Source organism: Lichenostomus cassidix, chromosome 1Aa (genome assembly GCF_008360975.1).
Source record: "Lichenostomus cassidix isolate B80296 chromosome 1Aa, HeHo_3.0, whole genome shotgun sequence".
In the NCBI taxonomy this organism is placed as follows: domain Eukaryota; kingdom Metazoa; phylum Chordata; class Aves; order Passeriformes; family Meliphagidae; genus Lichenostomus; species Lichenostomus cassidix.
The window spans coordinates 31,592,175-31,614,750 of NC_139480.1; the positions used below are offsets into that span (position 1 = coordinate 31,592,175).

General features: G+C 41.5%; 1 protein-coding gene across 2 annotated transcripts in view; it reads right to left on the bottom strand.

Annotated features, from left to right (window-relative positions):
• Positions 1-22,576, bottom strand: part of PPM1H (protein phosphatase, Mg2+/Mn2+ dependent 1H) — a 139,623-nt gene that overhangs the window by 27,146 nt on the left and 89,901 nt on the right. For both annotated transcript variants that reach the window (XM_085044168.1, XM_085044158.1), the window contains exons 5-7: positions 20,874-20,958; positions 13,643-13,761; positions 429-492 (exon numbers count right to left, since the gene is read on the bottom strand). In XM_085044168.1, the coding sequence (XP_084900294.1) occupies positions 429-492; positions 13,643-13,761; positions 20,874-20,958 (268 nt within the window). The remainder of the gene's footprint in view (positions 1-428; positions 493-13,642; positions 13,762-20,873; positions 20,959-22,576) is intronic.

The following is a 22,576-nucleotide window of genomic DNA, read 5'->3' on the forward strand; positions in this document are numbered from 1 at the left end:
GTTAAGGAGTGTTATACTTTACAAATCCTGCCCTGATCCCTCCGCTTCCTAATTTAGGAGTTTTGCATCTCAGAGCACTGTTAAATATCTTCCTGCTTTGTTCTAGTTATATTTTACAATCAAACAGGAACATTTAAAGTCAATTACTTAAGACAGTCTCATTGTATTTACAATGAAAGAAAAACAAAACCTAACTGAATATCTAATGACTATGTTTGCTGTAAAATGCTTTTTAGTATGTTGAGCTTCCCCACATCCCCCAGAAATGAGACTGATTTATGACAGCACCAAGATATTCTTTCAAGCTGTCAAAACGATAAAATAAAGAGATACTGAGTGGAAAACACTGGACTGCCACAGGCTAAACTGAGTGGTAAACAGCACAGAATTCCTTCTTGCTTTGGTCTGAGGATAGCAAACATGCCCACCTTCTTGCCTTCTCCATATATAAGGGGAAACTTCAAGTCATCTTCCTCAATGGTTTTGTATGCCCTGTGGGGGGAGGACAAACAACATTTATAAAGCTTGCACTCAATTAGTGACCCAGTGCCCTGAAACAAGCAGCTGTGATTTCAAAAAAGGAAACAAACAAACAAACAAACAAACAACCACATTATTTTTCCTAGGGACTCTGTCTTTGAACCAGGATGTAAATTTCTTTTTCTGCAGGAAGGTTTTTTTGCAAACAATTATCCATTTCATCAAAAGGAAAAGTGAAGATGGGGAAATACCTAACATACCAGGCTTCTCCTATTGATTGCAAAGAAAGGGGTGAACTGGAATAATATCTTAATCAGGTAAGATACTGTTTGATATGGTAACAGCTATACCATAATACAGTGTCATAAAAAACCCCAAATCCAACCAAATAAAAAAATCCTAACTAAACAACCCCCAATGCCTAGATTCACACTGTTAATGTGAAACGTGAGTAATGACAAGAGGTGTACACACAGTGTGAAATAGCTTTCTGATCCTGTTCTCACTCTCCAGGACCACAGAAACCAAGACAAGCTTCACGTGCTGAAGTCTTAGGATATTTAGTGCTCATCTGACCTTGACCACAGCAGTCAAGGTTGTCAGAGGTTCCACATTTCACAGCAGCTTTCCCATGGACAAGAGACAAGTCAATGCTCATGCTCTGATTCTGTTTACCGCATGCCTGCGTACTCTACCTTTTACACATCCAGCTGTTGACACTCACGAGGTGAGAAGGTTAGCAATTTTGTCATTGGGAAATAAAAAAAGCCAAAAACCAAACCAACAAAAGATGACAGTCATTCTCATAAGCTGTAGATTCCTGTGGTTTGTATAACACATGCTTGAGCTCAGGTGCTGGGGTACCTTTTTGGCTAAGGTACATGGCCCCAGAGGGGCATGCTTCCCTTCAAAACACAAAATTGTCCCTCCTCAGCCTTTTCCTGCATGTTATGTTTCCCTCCTGGCCCATCCTGGGTGATATCAAAATCACCCTGAGTGCCCAAACAGGAGGGGGAGGGAAGGTGCCAGGCAGATCCCCTGCCAGCAACTGCCAATCCCAGCTGTGTAGCTCTCCAGCTCTCCGGGATATCTGCCTGAGCTCCACGGAGTCACATGGGATCACGTTCAAGCAATGTTAAGGCTGTGACACGAAGCAGCAGGAAATTAAAAATTAAGGGCGAAATCCTATATTGTAATCAAACTGCCCCCTGCTTCGCCAAAATATGGCACAGACCTGGGATCAATAAATGGTGCTGCACATGCTGCATCACCCAGGCAAGCCTCAGACTTACTGACATTTAAGCGCCACCTTTACATTTCCCAGTAATCACAGAAAGGCATCATATTAGGGTTTTAGGGGAGAGGGAAGTACCATGAAAAAAGAGAAAAGCAACCAAAATTGTAGAAGAAACAGTAGTGGAGGACTCCCCTCCCATACTACAAAACATTAATATGTATGAAATCCTAAAATGAAACCAAGTGAGGTTTGCAAAGTACAGTGGGTCCTTCATGTAGTCAAGAATAACTTAGAATATATAAGTATAATATTTGGCCATCTGTCTAAGAGACAATACAGTGAAGGCATTCCAATGGCATTTTGTATTGGGGGGGGCAAGGAAACTAGCTCTTAAACCAAACAAAAAGGCACAAATTACTACAAGTAGCCAACATGATAATACTTCCTTGATGTTTAAATCCTGGAATAGCATTTAGTTGGGAAGGAGGAGTCAGTCATGGACTTTGCTCTTTTTCCTTCCTTTATTTCCAACAGGGAATAGCTAACATCTTTGCCTCACTCACTAACTTCAATATCCTGGTTTGAATGTAGAGCAAAAATTTTACCATCTCTGACTACTCATGAACTCATTTGTCCAACTGGACCTACAGTGCTGGAAGACCTGGGAAAATATCCTTGAGGAGTCTGAACTACGCCTTGCTTAGAGCCAGTTGTGCTCTGACACCAAGACAATGGGTATCAGCTGAGTCCATTGTGGGCATCAGTCAAATGAGTAATCAAGCCACAAGCCTGACAGGACAACCATTCCTACAGGATGTTCAAATTATGGCACATATTTGTTAAAATAGCAAACAAAACTAAGATGGTATAACTTAATGACTTGCAGCCCCCTTTTTAAAGGAAAAACCAAACCATTCTTTACACACAGCCTGTATTATCTGTAAGGCGACTACAAGTATTTAAGACCAAAACCCTCAATTTACACTGCCCTGGAAGGTGACAAAAACAGGGACTAAGTTTTTTCCTCTCTCCTCTTCTTCCTTATATTCTCCTTCACAACACCTCACACTGACTACGCTTTAAGAAGATGGGAAAAGAGCATCATTTAGGCTGGTGTCCTTCAAAAGAATTTTCCCCACTGCTGAGTCCAGCTTCTTTTATGGAGCCATTACAAGAACCATTGTCCCTTGGGCCTTCAACTGTGACACCATGGTGTAAGGACATTGGGGGAGGCCATGTTCCAAGCTTTGCAGCTAGCTAATCAGCAATTAGGGAGAACAGCTGGCTAGCCTGTAACCTCCTGAAGCTATGCAACTAAGTAAGGGAGGCCCAGAGAGCTACAGTGATTTGTTTTGTGGTTTCTCACAGCCTGTCACCTCTTGGGCTCAGAACGTAGATGTCAAACTCATCTCAAACACGCTTTTTCTGTTGATGTTGCTATTGCTTGAGAAGTTACCAGCACTTAAAAAACAATGCTCGGAACTGCAACCACAGCAGTGGAGGTAGCACAGACACACTGAAAAGCAGCATGAGACACTCTAGAAAAGTACCTATGTCCTGGCAGCACTAGAGAAACAGAATTAATAATATAGAAATGCGCAGTTTGCTGCAAGAGAAGGATGAAGGACAGCTTTTCAGCTAACAACTCAGCAACTGCACTGGGGAGACAGAAGGAAGACATGAAGTTCATTTTAATTTATGCCCTGTGAAACCTCCTGTATTTTGTATGTGGGTTTATTTCACATAGGCTACAACCTTCTGGAATATTTCTCTTGATTTTATGTAATAAAAATTGCATTTATACCTTCATGTGCTGTATATAAAGATATAATACGGCAGTAGGTATATCATAGACATACAGAGAACCTGAGGGGGTGGTTTGGCTCTTTTAGTGCCAGCATGGCCTTATTGAGCCCTCTGCGTAATTCAGCCCAGCTCACTGTTTTAACAACAGTGCTGCAACCCTCCCCTCTCCCTGTCTTCCACATCCCAGGAAGTTTTGGTGGCCATCAGGGCATGACAAGGAAGGTTATAAAGACAAGGCAATGCTATTGCTTCCTGCTCTGAATGAGCCTAAGGCTTGTTAAGTGTTTCTGCCACGTAAGCCTCTATTTTTCCAAATGGAAAAACACGGGGAGCAGGGGGGAGCAGAAAAGGCAAGCTCATGCCCAGCTAGATCTAGCTGCACTTTTTCGGTTAACTTTGTTTCTTCTTTTCATTTCAAAAGAATTATGAAATGCTACTGCTGTCCAAAAATACTGAACTAGGCCTTGACATATGTACCACCCACGAAGCTACATTTGGACTCAGGACCAACATTTTGGAAAACTGGGCCAAATCGCACCAGGAGCCAAAAGAGATGTCAGAACAAAAGAACTAGGACTGACATGATGTTACTCATATGCTAACTGGAATCAGCTCTAAATGCATGGTGAAAAAATAACCAGGAGCTACTAAATGCACAATACAACCTATAGAAGAAGTTTCTTACAGTGTTGAGGTCATTAGCAGTGCTTTAGCACTCTTTAAATAAAAGATTATCTAAGTTACCTGCATATTGCTGGGTCAGAACTTGAAAAACCAGTCAGCTCCCACATGCAGATTTCAGAGCCAAAATCCTAGATAATGTTTTGCATGTGTTATGAGCTCTCCTGCCATACAATTTGTTCTTAAAATTGGCCTTCTGAAAGCACATACAAATTCATGTAAGAGTAGAAGTTGTTGATGACCAAAACCAAAATCCACATTCCATTTTCTTTCACAGCAAACTGTGTGAGGTTACTGGTCATGAAAAGCATTGCACTGGCATCCCCAAGCACAACAGATGGTGTTGAAAACACAATCTACCCTGACCGGGAAGGCTCAGTTCTGTGCAAAACCGGGGAATCCAGACTCTGTGCTCTGCCTTTTCATGGCACTTGGCTTTAGAAAGTTTGTCTGTGTTTCACATCTCTGCTAGTGACAACTGATAGTAAACTGAGAATTAAACCTAAGCAAGAGCAAATAAAATCAGCATCGAAGGACTTTACCTTGAAGCATAGAATAAACCTACTCGTGGCAAGCAACCAAGAAAAAGTACTACTGCTTCACAGAAGTCCTAGTTCATACTGAGTACAAAGCTAAAGGCATCTCTGAGACAGGTTTGTAGATTTTGTGTATTTCTAGCACTGCTTTGTTACCACTCTAAAAAGAACCCCAAACCTAAGGCCATCCCCATACACCCTCCATCTGCCCCTACTCTCCCCCTCACCTAAAATAACCCAACTCATAATAAAATTACCCCAGCTATCCAAACAATCTCCTTTTCAAGCTCAACTTTCTTTGGTCATACCAACAGAAAATCAGCTTTTAATCTTTAAGCAACACAAAGCTTGATAGAAACTCTTTTCTCCCCTCCCACACAAGTAACCAGTGGAATGGAGGTTACTCTTTGGGTAACAGAGCTTAAATCACCAGTCCAAAAGGAACTGTTCATCTCTATTGTCTATTGAACTACAGGCATCTAACCAGTGTGAGTGCATGCTTACTATCAAAAAGATGTGTAGCGCAGGTTAGGCATAGAGCCATTGAAAATTACACTACTTATGTCTCAGCTCAGCCATAATCTTAAAAAATGTCCTTACACTTGTGTTTCTGCAGAGTCAGGATCTCTAAATCCAGACAGCACTGTCTGATACGAAGTACCCCCTAGACAGGTTGGCTCTAATGTTCAGTGTCTCAGTTATCTTTCCCCTATTGCTCAGCCGACATATAGTTAAATAAAACAAAATTACAATAAACAAAGATAATGAAAGCAAACAAATTATAGCAACGTTTGTTAAGAGAAAAGATGACAGCAAAGCCAAATCAATTAAAGACCAACACACATGCACATGTGCACAAAATAGTTCTTAAGGGAAGACTTACCCTAAACCAAGATACTATCATAGGCCTTCTTTCAAGTAAAGAGGAAAACATACAAATTTTAAGACATTCAGTATTCCTAGAAAATTCAGGAACACCTTCTTAGGAACCTGAAAGTGTATAATGCTTCATTTTGCAAATCCCAGTTCTATCTACCAATCTACAAATTAAAAAAAAATAAAGTATCTCTGCATGAGTTGTACTCATATATGATCTCTGGCTTGGTCATATCAGACCAGTACATGTGCCCTGGACCTCCAGGGAGCCTTCACTGCTGTGTAGAGTCCTAAGACGGAGTCTGGACTTTGGAGAGCACCAGCACCACATATTCCTGTGGAACTCCTAAGCAAAACAAACTATCCACCTTGGCCAGCCCAGTTTAAAGAATTAAGCACTAGAATGTTCTCAGGTACTTCCTGGAATGTGGCTGACTTTTTAGTCTGTTCACCTCTAATGGAGCATTAAAAGAAAGTGGGAGAAGAAAAGTCAGGGACAGGGTTGTCAAGCATTTAGAGAGGTCCTTGCCCAAAAAAAGACGAATCCGGAAAAAAATAACCTGAAGGTATTTAAAAGTAATCTCCCTCACTGTTTTAATGCTCAGGAGGCTGGGAGGGACAGAACTAGAGTATTTCAAGTGCTTTAATTCACTGTTTGTGACTCACTGAGCTTCCACTACTGAGTGACAGAACCTGTGTGCAGACACTGCAGCTGCACATCGAGCAGGTCCACCTTCTGCAACAGCCTCAGCAGGCCTTTTTTCCCCTGCAGTGAACTTGCTGCCTTGAGCACTTCTTAAAATTTACTTCATTTCTTCTACTCTTAAAAGACAAACAGGAAGGTTTGTCAGCAATTTACCCTGGAAATAGAGGGGTAAGGGAATTGGGCTGTTAATACTCCATAGGCTGAGTGCACTGGAGGGCACTGCAATGGACACATAAACCATTTGTAAATTCATATTTTGCTGCATTTCTTGTTAAAAGGATGTTGTGAGGCAGATGGGAGAACGGCTGCATGTTAAACTCAGTGCCTGCTCCACTCTTGCTAGCTGGGATCCCCTGGAAGCAAAGGAGATTGATGTTAAGCAGGAATCACAAAGCAAATTCTTCTGGGAAAGATCTCTGTAGTGAAGGATGGAGGAGGCAGTGAGGCACAGCAAGCAGAGACCTCACCATCCCACAGCTGGATATGGAGGAGGATGTGTTTCCAGGACTACTGGAAACTCCTCCAAGGAGCAAGGGGCCTCCTCTCAGCCAGAATTAATCTTGGTAACGAGGGAAAGAAAGAGAACTTCTACGGACACAGCTGAGGTTATGGCAGATTTGTGCAGATGGGGACGCTGGAGAAAGCAAGAGTGTTGAAAGAGACTTCACCTTATCAGGAAGAAGGGTTGTTTTTGCTTGGGTTTTCAGACTGAAGATTATCTCATTCCAATTTAATTTTCTTCTGATAAAACAGAATAGGAGCTTTTTGTTTGCCCTTGCGTATGTGGTACCTGATTCCACGCCAAGGCAAAGCCCAAGTGGAGATGCATAGCCAGGCAGGGACTGGTCTCAGATGCACTGCTTCCAGAAGGAGATGCTTTTGCAGGACATAACTCAGACCAACCTCACTGTTACCACACTCACTTGACCCCAGAGAGGCCATTCACAAAGAGTCTGACCCCAGACTTAAGCGTTCTCTTTTGTTGCAGCAGTATTACTTTCCTGTTTCTGCTTTCTATTGCCCCAAAGACACTGGCTCAGCTCCTGTGGCATGTGCACACTCGGGGGAAAGAGCCATTCATCACTGTCAGGAGATGTGCTGTACACAGCAGGTCAGCTCTCACCTCCTGCTGCTCCTGCAGTGAGGGCTGCAAATCTTGAAAAGATGCATAACATGCACATTGCAAACAGCCATCCATCATTGCAGAGCTGTGCCCCAGACACCCAGGCACAGCCCAGCAAGCTGCTCTAGCTGTGTGTACCAGCAAGGCACATCCCCTCCAGCTCACGGCCACCTTGCAGTGAGAGACAAGAGCACAGACACAGAAAGCAAAGCAAGTGACTGCAGATGATGGTTTCTCCTGCAAAGATGATATCCTCTCTCTCTCCCTCCCCTCCAGAATGACCCAATGCTGCAAAGGTGCCCCATAATCATTAAATTATGAAAATGTAAGTTGCTGGAAGGAAATTAATACCAGGCATGACTGGGGAAAAGGTTGCTTTCTCGTGAAGTAATTATGAAATTAAAATTTGATCTCTCCCTGGTGATTGTACAAAGGATACGGCTGAGGTCTCGAACACTACAATACAGCCTGGATTTCAGCAGCAGAAGAACAGAATGTTTCACTAGACAGAAAAGCTCAATTAAAAAAAAAAAAAAACAAAAGAGGGGAAGCATGACTTTTTGTAAATTACGTGATTTTGGCTAAAAGGTGCAATCAAGCAGGTTAGAGCACAGGGTTTGCAGACTTCCAATTACTTTTTACAAGTTGGAATCAAGCTATTAGAAAATGCAGCTTATCTGAATAAGACTAATAATGCTAAGCTAATTAGACCCACAGGCATTAGCCAGCAGATAAATTCAGGCCAAAAAGAGGGACACTGTCACTTTAAACACTGCCTTGGGATCGGTGGAAAAGCTAATGAGGAGTGTCAGTTGGGGCTGTTTTATGAGGTGGTTCTCCAGAGGCTATAGCCTGAGGTTTCTGTAGCAGGGCTTCTGCGCTTGATTCAATAAATCAATTTATATTAAAGGAGGGTGCAGCACAGGCGCCAGCTCCATAAAGCATTTCTGTGGCATTTCTCAATCAGCTCAGGCACTCCTTGGACAGGCTACCTGAATGTGCTGTCAAAGGACATTGAGCCCAGCAATAAAGAATAAGATAGTGGCCGCATTGGCAGTATTTGTTCAAATCAGCTCACACATTACCAAGCAAAACATGTACATTGGCTCTCACCGGGGTATTCTGGATCCCCAATAAGTGATTAATGAGAGCCTGGTTTTTGTGAGCTGGAGTCTGAACCGCAGACGGCAAGGCGGGCTGCACAATGAAAGCAAAAGGCATCCATCCCAAACAAAATAAAACGGCTTGAAAAGTGAAGTTGCTTTTTTTAATCAGATGCTTAGAGGCTGAAAGACATTCCCTGTTGGAAAGAAAAGGGCGAGCACAGAGCAGGCTGGCAACTTTCCAGGCAGTAGACAATATTGACTCTGGAATAAAATGGGCTTTGCTTAGCGCTCGCCTCAGGGCACCAGCCTCCCTGCTTTGGAATAAATCATGTGGGCGGCGATTCCCCAGCACAGGCTGACCGTTGGGGGCTGACCCCGTGTGCCACAGCACCCCCTCACCACACATGGACATGGAGCTGGCAAGGGCTCCAGTGCCGCTGCACACGCAGCGCGCAGAGACAGTGCCCAATTCCCCTGCTCGCTGCCGCCTTGGGCATCAGCCCATGGTCTGTGGTGGGCACAGACTTCTGATTCTGGTTGGCACAGACTTCAGCCAACTTCTGATGGGCTGCAGCTCAGCTCTGCCTCTCCTGGAGGGCAAAAGAAGCCACCAACACATAGGTCAAAAAATGTACTTGTTATCTAGGTCTCTTTTGACATGCTAAAATCAAGTCCAAAAGCTGAAGTTGTGATCTGGAAGCAAGCCTTTAAAGAACTTCACTTCAATGCAAGCAGCAGAAAAGCCACTGTTTTTGTTCCAAGGAGGACCAAAAAAGTGATTTTGAAATCACCAACGCTGATGCCATTTGGTAGTGCCTTCTGGATGCCTTTGGTTAAGCACATCACCGTACGGCTCCTCCAGCCCCACAGAAGGCTGAGAGGGGAACTCTGTAAGGAGCCATAGTGAAGGATACAGCCAGTCAGAAATCCAGGCTTGGAAAGGTTCTAGGATATAGTCAAAGCAAAGTACTTCAAAATTGTTGACACTGGATTTCCAAGTGAAGGAAATCTGAACCAACTGTATCTTAACTTCAAATAAAAGGCAGAGACAGAGAACACTAACTCTGTGCAGTCCTTTAAAGGAGCAGCTATAAACAGGCCTGCTGTTTTCCCTCCTATATTTCCACTTTGGGCTACTCACCCCCTTTTTAGCATCAACCACCCTTTGTTTACATGGCCACTGAGTCTTTCCTGATGCTTCTGTTACCAGGACTTGTCAAAGCCACCAGGACACCTCTCTCCAATATAAGTTTAACTTCTGCAAGCCATGGGCTTGAAAACCCCAGCCCAGAGACCCAGCTGTGAAAGACTGTCAGTAACACAGATATCTGCCAGCAAATTACGGCTTAAGACAGATTGGAGGCATTTTCAGCAGGACACACTGCTCCTAAGATGCCTTGCCATTACACATTTTGCAATCGCTATTCAACCACAATGCACATGAGGCAAGGGTGCAGGAAGGGCAGCTCATGGTCAGCTCCCACCAAAGTGGGATTTATTTTAGGTATATTTAATACAGCATTATTTCTCATTGCAATTGCCACTGCACAGAAAGGAGAAAGGGTAGGAGAACTGGAGTGAGAAGGGAAAGGCTGGTCTCAAAGCAGTTACAGGCAGCCTGGACTAGTGATGCGGTACACATTGCTGGATCAGTGGTTGTCCTAATGCTGTGGGGAAACTTGGCAGCTGCGCTACCACTGTGGCCTGTGGAGACAAAGCCAGTGTGGAAACTTCACAGGAAAATAAAAAAAGGAAGAAAAAGCAGAAGAAAAAATAAAGAGCCAAATGCATTATAACAGACCCAAAGACAATAATCTTTTGTAATCCAAACAAGCTGGGCAAGCCAAGCCATTGTTGAGAATCTGAAAAGCTCTGGAGCAAGGGAGGAGGATAAAAATTAAGAAAAAAAGTCATACTGCTTCTAATAGAAAACACAGAAAGTATCCTGAATTGTAAAATAAAACCGTTTGTTTTCCTGAGGAAACATCAAAGCAAAGAGTGTTTTACATTCTCTACTAAAGGATTCAGTAATTAAGTGTAAGAGTGTTGCTTCTTCCTAACATCACCTGCACCTCTCTACACTTGTGTGCAAATGTCAACGCACAGTGAGGTCAGTGACCAAAAACCAATGCAGACAATTGCTCATCTGCATTGTATGTGACAAAACTTCAGCAGCATTTTAGTGGATCAAGCTCCGGCTGGCCAAAGCTCCATCTGACATTTTCTAGAAAAGGAATATATATGCTAATTTATTCTCCATGACAGATAGTGTCCTTAGAAACAAATGCAAAACAGACATGTCCTCGGCTACTGTGTCTTGATGAATCAGTTGAATCAGGAATTAGAAAGGGAAGAAAACAGAAGAAAAACCATTGAAGTGGAAAACAACCACTAAGGAAACTCTGCCACCTCAAACCATCACCTTTGAGGGCCCACCAAACTGGAAATCTAAATGTCTTATCTACAATCTCAACCATTAAAATTGACCCAGACTTTTAGATAAACAGACACTAATTGCTTTTCCTCTGCCTAGCAGATCACTGCACACAATTCAATGGATAACAACTACCTTGGGCAAAACCTTGCAAAAAGAAATGGATTCTTATTTAGAAGGGCTCTGGTTTAGACAAATGTATGGTGATAGAGCAATTTCCTCATCATTTTATTGTCCCGAGGCAACCAAACAAACAAAGAGGTAGCTGATGCACCAGTTGTACAATATCAAGCAGCTAAAAGTTTCCAATTCTTTTATTAGGACAAAAATGTAGCCTCATTTTTCACTTCCAGCCAGAAGTCAAAAAGGAACAGCAGGGAGAGGTAGCTTCACCACAGTTTCCCCATGCTCCTGCTTGGCACAGGCCATCTTTTTCTGGGACAATACTGTGATGAATTCAGACTTCAATTTTAAAGTCACAGTTACAGCATTTATTCAAGAATAACTCCTTACAGCTAAGCATATTTGTACAAAATGGGTGACATTTTTTGCATTAACCATATTAGAATCTCTAACTGGATCAACATGTGTCCTGCACTTCAGGAAATTCAGAAAAAATGACCAGAAAATAACTGTCTTCTCCTCCCTGCTATATGCTAGAGTTAAGAGAGTTCACAAACCAGTACTGAAAAGCAACACATTGAGTCAAATCTGCCAGTTCAACTAAACTAAGCTCTTCTACCTTACTCATTATTCTACATTTGAAATTTCTGTTCCTTTTTCTAATGCCAAACAGTAGTAACTATGCAATAACTATTCTGGATAAGGTAAAGTGCTATGCACAGATTAAGAAAAAATGAGGCAGAAACTAATATACAGAATTATCTCTTTGTTTAACTTTTAAACTTTCCAATGATATATGAATCTCAACATTCTGCTGGTGATATGTATTGGAAAAATTACTCAAGTAAGCAAAACCTCCACTGAGTTTTTGACATTTCATTTGGAACCTTTAGTGTGCATAAATGCTCTTCATGGTTTGCTTTGCATTTAGCAATACCAAATTTGATCACTGTGATGCCCATTTGTGTTAATCACTTAATTCTTTGCAGTACCTCATGGCCATTCCTGTTTAATAGGAAAACAGTTGTGTCACCTGCCAATGCTGCAAATTCAACCATTCTAACCTTGTTTCCTTTCCAGACCACTAACCAACTGGGGAAGCACAAAACAACTCCCATGAACCTGAAGAAATCCCCTTTGCCTTCCAACCATGATGAGAGAAACCTGTTCTTGCCTTCCTCTCAGGAAGTTCCTGGCCTATGACACTTCTGTAGCTCCCCCCACGTTTTTCCTCCCAATAAGCATGTCACATCTTGAAAAAGAGCTTTTGGAAGTCTATGTGAAGCCATTCTTTACTGGTGCCTCCAGAGACACTCTGGGAGTTTAACGAAAAAACCTCCTTTTGCAGAAACTGGGAGAGTGTCTCATGATCTTCCAAATGTTTTACTGTCTAAGTCCTCACTTGATCCAATGTTCTCATTCTGTTCCTATTCTTTTGCTCATGCCTGCAGCCTTTTTAAAACGTGAAGTCATCATTCTCAGGGTGAAACTACATATTCTACTAGCAGCTGTTCAAGATGACAGACAATGATGGTTATCCTCAGATTTACATGTTCTGCAAAAACACTTCAGATTATTTTAAACTTAGGTCATTATTCTGCCATTAAAACATCATTGTATTTATGGTCTATAAGGCATGGAATAAATCAAAAGTTACAAAGAGCTGTAGTTGTATATGAGCATCTAGGCTTTGAAACCTAAAACAGGCTTTGTTTTTTAACCCCCTCTATTCTTTCTCTTCCTGAAAGGACATTTACTATGGATGCTAAAACACAAATGTCATGGAAATGAAGACCATTTGCTTATATTGGACTTCTGCCTTTATAGGTCATGCACGGAACTCACAACAGCAAAGATTAGGGCTTCTCCAAGTGAGTGGGAGTCACTAACAAGGATCCTCTTGAACCAACAAAAAACAATGAAGACATTTAGCCAGAAACAAAAAAACTCAGATCATTCTTTCTGCCTTCACTTCTTTAAGTCCACGCGGCTCATTCAAGCCTTTTCATTTTAAGCTGGTTATGACTTTTGTTCAGATAGGTCCATCTCTAAAACAATTCCTCAGGGGATATCCAAATCAAGGGTCAGCTGCACAGGAGTAGGGGAGGCAGCTCTTCCCTTCTGCAAGCTTTCCTCAGCATGTGAAGGCATGATAGTCCAATGTCTTGGTTTAAAGGACTGGTTTAAAAGTCTGATCCACTGATCCAGAATTTATAAAAAGCTACTTCCAAGATAGGAAAATTGTTTAGCTTTCAGAAAGATCCCCTGGCACATCTTCCCCTGTATACGCTTGCTCTGCTTTGAGTGCTCACATGTTAAAAACAAACAAGGTCCTGGCTCTGGAGGGAGGTCAACTTATTTAAAACATTATCTTCTAAAAGAAAGATACATCTGAAAGAAGGAAATGCCTTTTCTTTTAGTATGCAGGGGTACACCTCCATGTTTGATGCAGTTTAGACCAATCAAAGACAGGTACAAAGCAGGCATTGGCTGGGAAGAAGGCTGACCCCATGCTGAGAAGGACACATTCTTACCAGCCAGTCATGTTGAAGTCACGGTAGAGCATCCTCTTTCCAACTTCCTTGCGCTGCACCCTCCGTGGAAACTCTAAATGTGTGAATTCATTTCCCAGCAAGTGGGGCTGCATGTAAGCCTGCGGGCAGAAATCAAACCACAGATACCACATAAAACAAGACATAATCTATTTTTAATGAGAGAGTATTACCATCCCTTCCTGGTCCCTTCCCACACAAATTCCACCCCCTCCTCTACCCCTCTTTCTAAATAAGGAAGATGATGTACTCCATCTCAGCAAACAATACATATACACCAGTTCTGACCCTGCCTGCTATCCAGCAATAGCCTTAGAGGTAGCAGTCCTCCTCAAAATCCTTCATTTCTTCTCCCTGATCCTCAAGATTTGGGATGTCTAAACTACACTTCATCCAGTGACCCTGAAAGAGTCTGCAGAGCTTTGTAAAAAACAGAACACATCTCCTTTTGTAAGTCAGCAACCTGAGAGAAAGGAATGATCAAACACAAAGCCAAAGAGCAGAGACTTGGAGGGGTGAGTGTGCAGTGAAGCTCATGCTTTTTGACTCCCAGTTCAGCTATGCCAACAATGCACGCAACACTGCTACCACACTTCAATTGTCACTGCCTCGAGAAAAACGCACCCCATCACACATGACACTTGCAAATAAACACAAGCTGCAGAGCAATTTATTTTCTTGTTTTTGAAAAACTACTTCCTTCGTGCAAAATAGACTTTTCGAAAAGCAGCAGCAGTTCTGTGCCACAACTGCAATTAATGTCTTCGATGCTTTTAATGTTCAAGTGCTGCTCATGTCCTTTCTGGGGCACTGCTCTGCAGATGCTGGGAGGTGCCCCTTCCCCAGAGTCATGCCTGTGGCTCATGTTCTCCAAAGCTGACCACAGCTGAGACCATCACGAGGCTTTGCCCACCATGTAAATTTTTAGATTGAATTTATACACAGATCACTTGACATGATAGGTTAATCCTAAACATACTCTATTTCTTCTTTCTGCAATAAATCTCAGTCCTTTTTCTTTAGTACTTGAATAAACATGCCTTTCTCTCTCCCTCTGCAAAGCTGTATTGTGAGCGAGCTCTTATGAAAGACACAGTCAAACTGGCTAGAAAACTGAAAAAAATTGCACTTCTTAACCTTTTCACAGATAACTAGCTGGATAAGGAAAAAAAGTTAAGGCAATAAAGTCTGTCTTATCTTCAGCAGCAGCTGCCATCAAGGAATATGAAATTAGCAGGGGTTTAGTTTGTATATATGTCATAAATCTAGTGCTCATCAAAGGTAAGCAGCAGGAAGCAGTGGAAGCCCTTATTGATCTACCTGGCATCTGTCATGCAGATAGTTCACAATAAAATATTTCCTGCATTTAAGAGTTGAGCCTGCTCCCACTCAGTTTAATAGGAGCTCTATCAGGCTCAGCACATCACAATGCTAACTTGCCATCAGCTTGTCCCTGCTCCCATCACCAGACATCCTTCCAGAAAACACCTGAAGCTTGGTTGAAACAGGACTGAGGAAGGTTGCTGTGTGCAGCCAACAAGATTGCAGTCTGCTTTCAAGAGGGGGCTTTCAAGCAAGCATGATCTTGACATTGTAATCCCTTCCTAGAACAGGAACTCCATCAAATTCTCTCTGTGTACTGTTAAGGGAATTACATTTGTTTTTTCTGCAGTCTACAGTCAGCCAAGGTCCCCGTCTCCACCCAACTATTGTTGTCAAGGACCCTCTAATTGGATCCCTCTCGTCAATACAGAAGTGGTTGAGAAGCACTAGCGACTTTTGAGAGGTCCAGCAGTATTAGTCCACATGAGGCTTTGCATACTTCCAGAACTCTGGAACTTCTTAATTTAAAAGCACATGTAAGCTTTTTATTTATTTCATTCCAGTAGCAAAAAAAGATGGAAAATTCCTAACAATTTGATGTATCACAACATATGAACAGTATTTGTTGTTTGCATGACAACAAAGAGCTGGACTTTTTTGGTATTTTTTTAGTTCTCTCTAGTCTATGATATTACAAACAGAGTCTGCTTTGAAAGTGCAATTCAGTTCACTTTTAAAAATGCACAGCCTATCTTGAGTAAAACATTATGAACCACTACTAGTTAAAGACTACTGTCGCCTGCCTACAAAACAAGGTTATAGTTAAAGAAAAAAACCCCTCACATCTGATATCAAAATGAAGTTATTTAGACTTCAGATTATGAGATTATTTACTAGTCTGAACCAGAGGTTCAGAAGAAAAACATTACAGGCTTTTCACTTTTTTCACTTAAAAACAAGAATTTTCTTTATTGAAAAGGTAAAGCGATCAGGAGAGACTGCACTGCATAAAGATTTACTCAGATGGAAAGTCTGAGGTCACAACTGAAAAAAGATTAATAAGGTTGGCACAGTTACCAGTGCACTGCTAATGTTCAAATAAGATTTCTCTTCTGCAGCCAAGCCTCAATACTTGATTTACAATCCAGGGATCTTAACTTGATTCTAAAATTTTTGGCGTCAGTGAAACAGAAGGAAAAGAGCAATTTGGAAGCTTCTGGTGTCTGTGATCTGATTTCTTATGAGAAAAAAGGATTTTTGTTGTGTTTTGCTTTATTTTTATATTTCCCATATTTTTACCATTTTTTTAAAACAGTTATTTTTGATGCTTCACTGGTAACTCTATAGAGAATGTTCTACTCTAAAACTAAGCTGCAACTTCCAGTTGGGTTTGTTGAGAACTGCTCTCCATTTACAAGGCAAGACTCTTCTCCTCCACCTCAACAAAACCATGCTGGTCACCAAGACCAGAAAACAAATTAAAAAACCCACTTTAAATATCCACAGATCTTTCTAATGGATATACAAGCAGACACCATGAAATCCCCTCATGTGATCAAATGAGAAACAAAAATGGTAAGTGAACTGACTACCAGAATTTCACCTGTGATGACCCAATGTATTTTCCATTTTTTAATTTGTTTAGTCTCAACCTGCAAGAACCTCAGATCAGAAACACCACTCAGAAAACCTGACATATAATCAAATGTGTGACCATCAAACACTTTCTATATTCTTACAAGGTATGTTCAGACAACACTGTTATTCTGTGTTACAGAACTGGAACGTTTTTCATATTTTCTCTTTCAGAACCTATTACAGCTTTTTGGCATAAATCTGGCATATCTGCATTGTGTGTTTTTGGCACTCTACCATTTTATAGTGTATTTTGTGGCTGGATGTATTGCATTCAAAATTAATTGTTTAAAATGGAGTTTGCTCAAGGAAATATTAGTCATGGTTCTTCTAAAAGGCCATTTACTTCCTGCTGTGTTTCCTGGTGATTAGAAAAGCAAACATGGAATTAAGATAAATCTAGACTAACACACTAGCATGCCAGTTAATTAGGTGGCAGGAAACACTGCATGTATCTTATCTGTACCTCCGTAAGGCCTGCCAATGCCTTTTCCAGCTCCTTTAGTAGGCACTGCACTGGAATGTTGCTGCCACTGGTGGTTTCACTGCATTCTGTACTATTTTCAGACCTGCTGTTTTCCCCTACACCAACTGTATCTTACAACTTTATAGTTTTATGATATTGTGTCCTTTTCTCTGATAGGATATTCTACTATATGGGACTACTGCTCACAACAGCATGCACAGCCCAATGCACCCACAAGTTTTGCAAATGACTCAGCCATTATCATACGGACACATTTAAACCAAAGAGAGATTAAATGACATGCTGGTGAAAGGAAGGAGGAGAGCATAAACTAAATCCATCCTTTGATTGGTCTCTCATCTTGTGAAAGGCCAGGATCTCTTCTATAGAACTGCACATCTCTTTCACCACAGCATCACACACTGTGGCAGACAGCTGAAGCAATCCTATGCTGGGTGATGCAGGGAGCCACAAACTGTAGAGAATTATGTCTTGACTGACTTGTAATTGAAGTGCTGACTGGACATTTAGGAGATCTAGGTACACTTCCTCTTCAGGCTCAGGTTCCGCCGGCATCCTTCAGCAGGCAAGTTAGTATCACTTTCATTCTTACCTGAGCAACAAAATAAGAATAGATCCCCTTTGAGCCCACAACTATCTGGGCTCATGAACCTTTGTTTGAATGGTGTCAAACACAAAGAGCACCCATGGTCACTGTCACTGGTGGCCATCCAGTCTCTACTAGCAGTGATACCTGCACTGGAAGAAGTGGTGCACCATTTCTGGTGAACTTTTGAGGGGTTGTCCGGCTGCGCACAGGAAGACGCCACAAACACCACACTGACCTCAGGTGGTATGTCCAAAGTGCAACTTCAGTAACTAATAGAAACACCCATCTGCAGTATACTCAATCCACCATTCGTTTTAAACATGTTTTCCAAGGGAATAAGTAACAAAATCTATCCCATTTACTGTAGCAATTTAAACTATCATGACTGAAATTAAGTCTCCCCAGAAGATGGAAAAAAAAAATTGCTTCTGGCAGTCATTGCCTGTACAACTGCTGAATGTACCAGAGCAGTTCCCAGTCAATACTGGATTTTGTTTTCCTTCAAGATACACTGAGATATGTCAGTGTATGACATATACATATGTATGACATATACATGACATATAGTGGGCTTTTCCCAAGGGCTGTGTGGAGCTCTCCTGCTACAGTTCTAAAAAGAAAAGAGAGACAGAAATTCAAAAGAAAAGGAGGCTTTTGAATGCCCACCAGTGGAAGGGAAGCAGCATGGTGCTCTGAACCTCTACAGAAGCTGAAAGACCAAGGGAATACTGGTGCAAAGCTTTCACGCTTTACATCTTAAGAAGTGCTCTCTGACTGAAGGATCGATTGCCATCTGCAATACTGTCACAAGCTGCCTGACGCAGAAGTCTGCCATACAGCCTGTCTGAACTCTGCAGCTATATGCTGCCCCCTCCACTGCCCTCCTATGGAGTGATGACCATGCCCAGAGCTGCTTCTAAGTCAGAATGACTGGATAGTCAACTTGTTCTTTTCAGGTTTCCATGTCAGAGGCCAACTGCCAAAGCCATTCTTGGATGCGTGGCAATGAACCTGCCAGGACAGGGAAAACATTTGCTTCCCTCCCCTCTGTTACTCAGTCAGCACTAGCTGAGGCACAGTTTTGTCTAAGACTAGATTGGAGGACTTCATGTACATCTACCCACATGACCTGAACAACTCATTATCCCATGGATTTTTTTTTTTCCACATGGAAACTAAGGCTCAGAAAAGAGGACCTAAAAGAACATCCTGTGAGACTGAAGCAATCAACAGGCACTAAAGGCAGAGGAAAGCTTTTTCATCCTCACTGCATCAACAGCGTCTGCTGAGCATGGAACAGCCTGCAGGCTGTTAATCCATACCCTGCCTTTGCTTGTGCAGTAACCTCCTCAGAGTGAACAGCATCTCTGCATTTACCAAGTAAAATATTAATGCTAAAATGATTAAGTGATTTTCTTCCTATTGTGCAGGAAGAGCAGTGCAACACGTTTTAAGAAACTGAGTTTTAACGTCAAATAAGAAAATACACTCAAAGTAAGTAACTTTCAGGCAGCAACAGCACATGACAGATGTTAACGGTAGAATAGACTGATAGCAGAACCCGGGGACAGACAAAATGAGTAAGAGGAATTATTTGGGATCTAATCAGCAAGACAGATGCAAACTTTGAAGTGTAATGCTTATGCCCATCTTGCAAGAAATTTGGGGTCATCTTTTTCTTTTAAACACTAGAGTAAAAATGTTATTTAGGGAATGTTATGTTCTAAATTATTTGTAATTTTGTTTCACACTCTTGCTGCCTTGCATTCTCTTTGAACATGATACCCATAAATCTGGCGTATTTGTTACATATAGAATTAAAACAGACAAACAAAGGTAAAGGAATTTTCCACAGGAAACAGCAGAAATGCTTTTCAGATCAGCTAATAGTTTCAAATATTTGCCAGAAAGGACATCAAAAGAGAAAAAAAACCCTTGTAGGCAATGTTTTATCTCATATTTCCTACAGAAGTAGTGGACTCCCTAGATGTTAAAGATATCTTTTACTTTAAAGGCAAACAAATTATTTTAAATGTAACTGAACTGTAAATATTTATTAGGCCTCTTTTCCATCTGGTTTTCTGAATATGTATAGTCCCAAAGCAGTATTTCCTCTTCAGCTTTAAGCCAATGAACCCGACTGAAAAAAAATCAAATGTGACAACTAAGGAAACAATTTTTTCTTCAAAACCTTCCACCACCACGACCTTTCAAACACTGGCATTTTGTCTAGTTTCAAACCACTGCGCTTGGGCCACATTGAAGATGAAAGACAACTTAAGACCTGGGAACACCACTAGCCTTGGCCTGTCCACCTTGAGTCAGACAAGGCTGACAGTGAGCCTGCCTTGGCTGAAGCTCAAATTTCTAAAAGGAAAAAGCAGGAAACTAGAAGCGGCACAAAGGAAATCTCTCAGCCATGTTAGGAATGATGTTTTGACAAACAGCTAACTGACTTCAACCAACAGATCTGTCCATCGATGAAAACCTTAAAAAGTAACAGGATTGCTAGTATGAAAAATAACACCATACATTTTGACTTATATTACTCAGGCAACTTATCAGCCAACACAGCTTGGTCTATAAAACATCCCAAATGTCCCCAGCTAGTCACCCTGTCCCAACTTTATGGGTGCTGCTACACTAAATAAAACCAGTCTTTGATCACCCATTCAATCCTGCAGCTACTAATGTTCACTGAGATCACTCCTAAGTTGACATCTTTCCCCTGATGGAGATACTACTGGCATACCATTAATCAAACGCTGCAATATCATTCACACACACACAAAGAGCAGTCTGTGGTGTTTTATACTGTCACACAGCAAACACTGGGATGGATTGAAATACATCTGTGTGTCATTAGCTCTATGTCTGAGCTCTCAATGTCCAACACCAATGAGCTACTGAAGGGTCTGCAGCTGAACAAGGTACACAAGCACAGCCATGCTAATCGATGGCCTTCACCGAAGAGGTAATACTCCTTTCACAGAGATTTGTATCACCAGGCTTTTCTCCACACTTGCCGATGACTTAAAAACATAACCAGTCACTAGTGTTCAGTGGATACATCATCCTTCACTGAGCCAAAGTAACTCAGTAGTATTTCTCTGAGCCTTAGATATAACTGGGCAATGCCTGTCATCAGCAGCACCTGATTTGGTCCTCAGGTCTCTTACCAGATACTGAAGTCGCTGGCGTTCAGTCTCTGGAGTGAATTCTGAAGACATTGGAATGACTTCGCCATTTCGGATTATTATAGCCCTGTAAAAGTAATGAAACCTCATCAGCAAGGAGAAAGAAAAAAAACAGTAAAAAAAAACCCAGAAAAGCATAGGGTATAGCCACACTCTCATTCTCTTCAGAATCATAGTCAAATAAAGCCTGAGCTTTTCATCAGAACAGGCTAATTCCTGCCCTGCATCCTTTAGGCTGGGTAACAAAGTATACTTGTATAAGCCAAGTTCATTTCAGAGCTCATGAAACCATCCTAGCAACAAACACAACAGTTATTTCAATTGATGTCTACAGGGTATCCTTATAAAGTGAAATGCAGACACCCAGAGGAGATGCTGCAGCATCACCGATTGTGGAACAATTCTTTGCAGGTTTTAATACCAGTTGTGGCTGACACTGTCTAAACTACTGGCTTCAAATGACTCATGCAAGCACTTTCCAATTATTGATTGGTCATATGTCATGTCAGAACATTTCTACTCCAACAGCAATGGAAACAGCAAAGCAAATCCTATTTAACACAAATTTAACTAGTTACCTGCTGAAAGACTGCAGGTAATGGAATGACTGTAGATTAGCCAGGAGATTCCACACACACTTCTGCAAATGGCAGAGAGGAAATTTTCTCAAACACCTGCCTGTTGCCTCTTAACAATCTGCTACGCTGCACACAAAATATGGTCCAATCCTTCCCTGGTGTAGTATCACTGGCTGGAACACAAGTCACAAGAGGGAAGAATTTACCCAATATTCCTACTGCACTCCACATTCGTGTATTCACTCACCGAACTATGTTCTGATGTCTTTACATTCTTCAGCTCTGTAAAGCAGAGCAACGCCTGGCATTTTTGAAGAGCTTGATAAACTATGTATCATCCCAAAGACTTCAGTGCCTGTTGTGGAACTGTTTCTCAGTCAGCAGTAGATTAAGTCAGCGTTTGCATAGCAGAAGTGTACCAACTCTGCTCTTGAATTTAGACAGAATTTGGTGTAGCTAAAAAAAGTATTTGCCACTTGGATTCCAGTTTCTCTATGTTTTAAAAGGTCCCATTTCTGTGATCTTTTCACCCCACTGATGTGATATTTATGAGCTAGCTTACTTTGATAATTTCATCAATTTGCTGTCATTGCTTCTATGCCAGGTGTTCTGATGGCACTGCAATGCAACCAACAGATATATTAAGCACACAAAGACTGAAAGCTTAGGCCTCTAAATTCAAAACACAGGCATCTTGAGAAAACCAGCTCAGGTACTAACCTGAATTTGTAAAATTAGTGGTATTGGATAGATTTCCAAGTCTTGTGGATAGGTCACTGGACTAAAATTGTCTCCAAATTGTCATCTACTATTGCTAGTATGCAAAAGGCAGGAGCATTACATATGAGGAAACTAACTGTTCACATTTTTGAGATTCATGTGGCAAAGAGCAGATAGGTTCAGGATGGTACTACACTGGGAGACGTGGGAAGAAGCTCTGGTGATGAGGGGAAAAATGCTTTGCTTTGAAAGGTAACAAATGTACTGCTCTTGGACTTCCAGAATTTCCTTAAAAATAATCCTGTGTAGAAATTAAAGGTGGTAAGAATGCAGCCTACATACTGAAGGTTCCCACTGTCACTTAATTAAAACCAGTATTGTGTACTT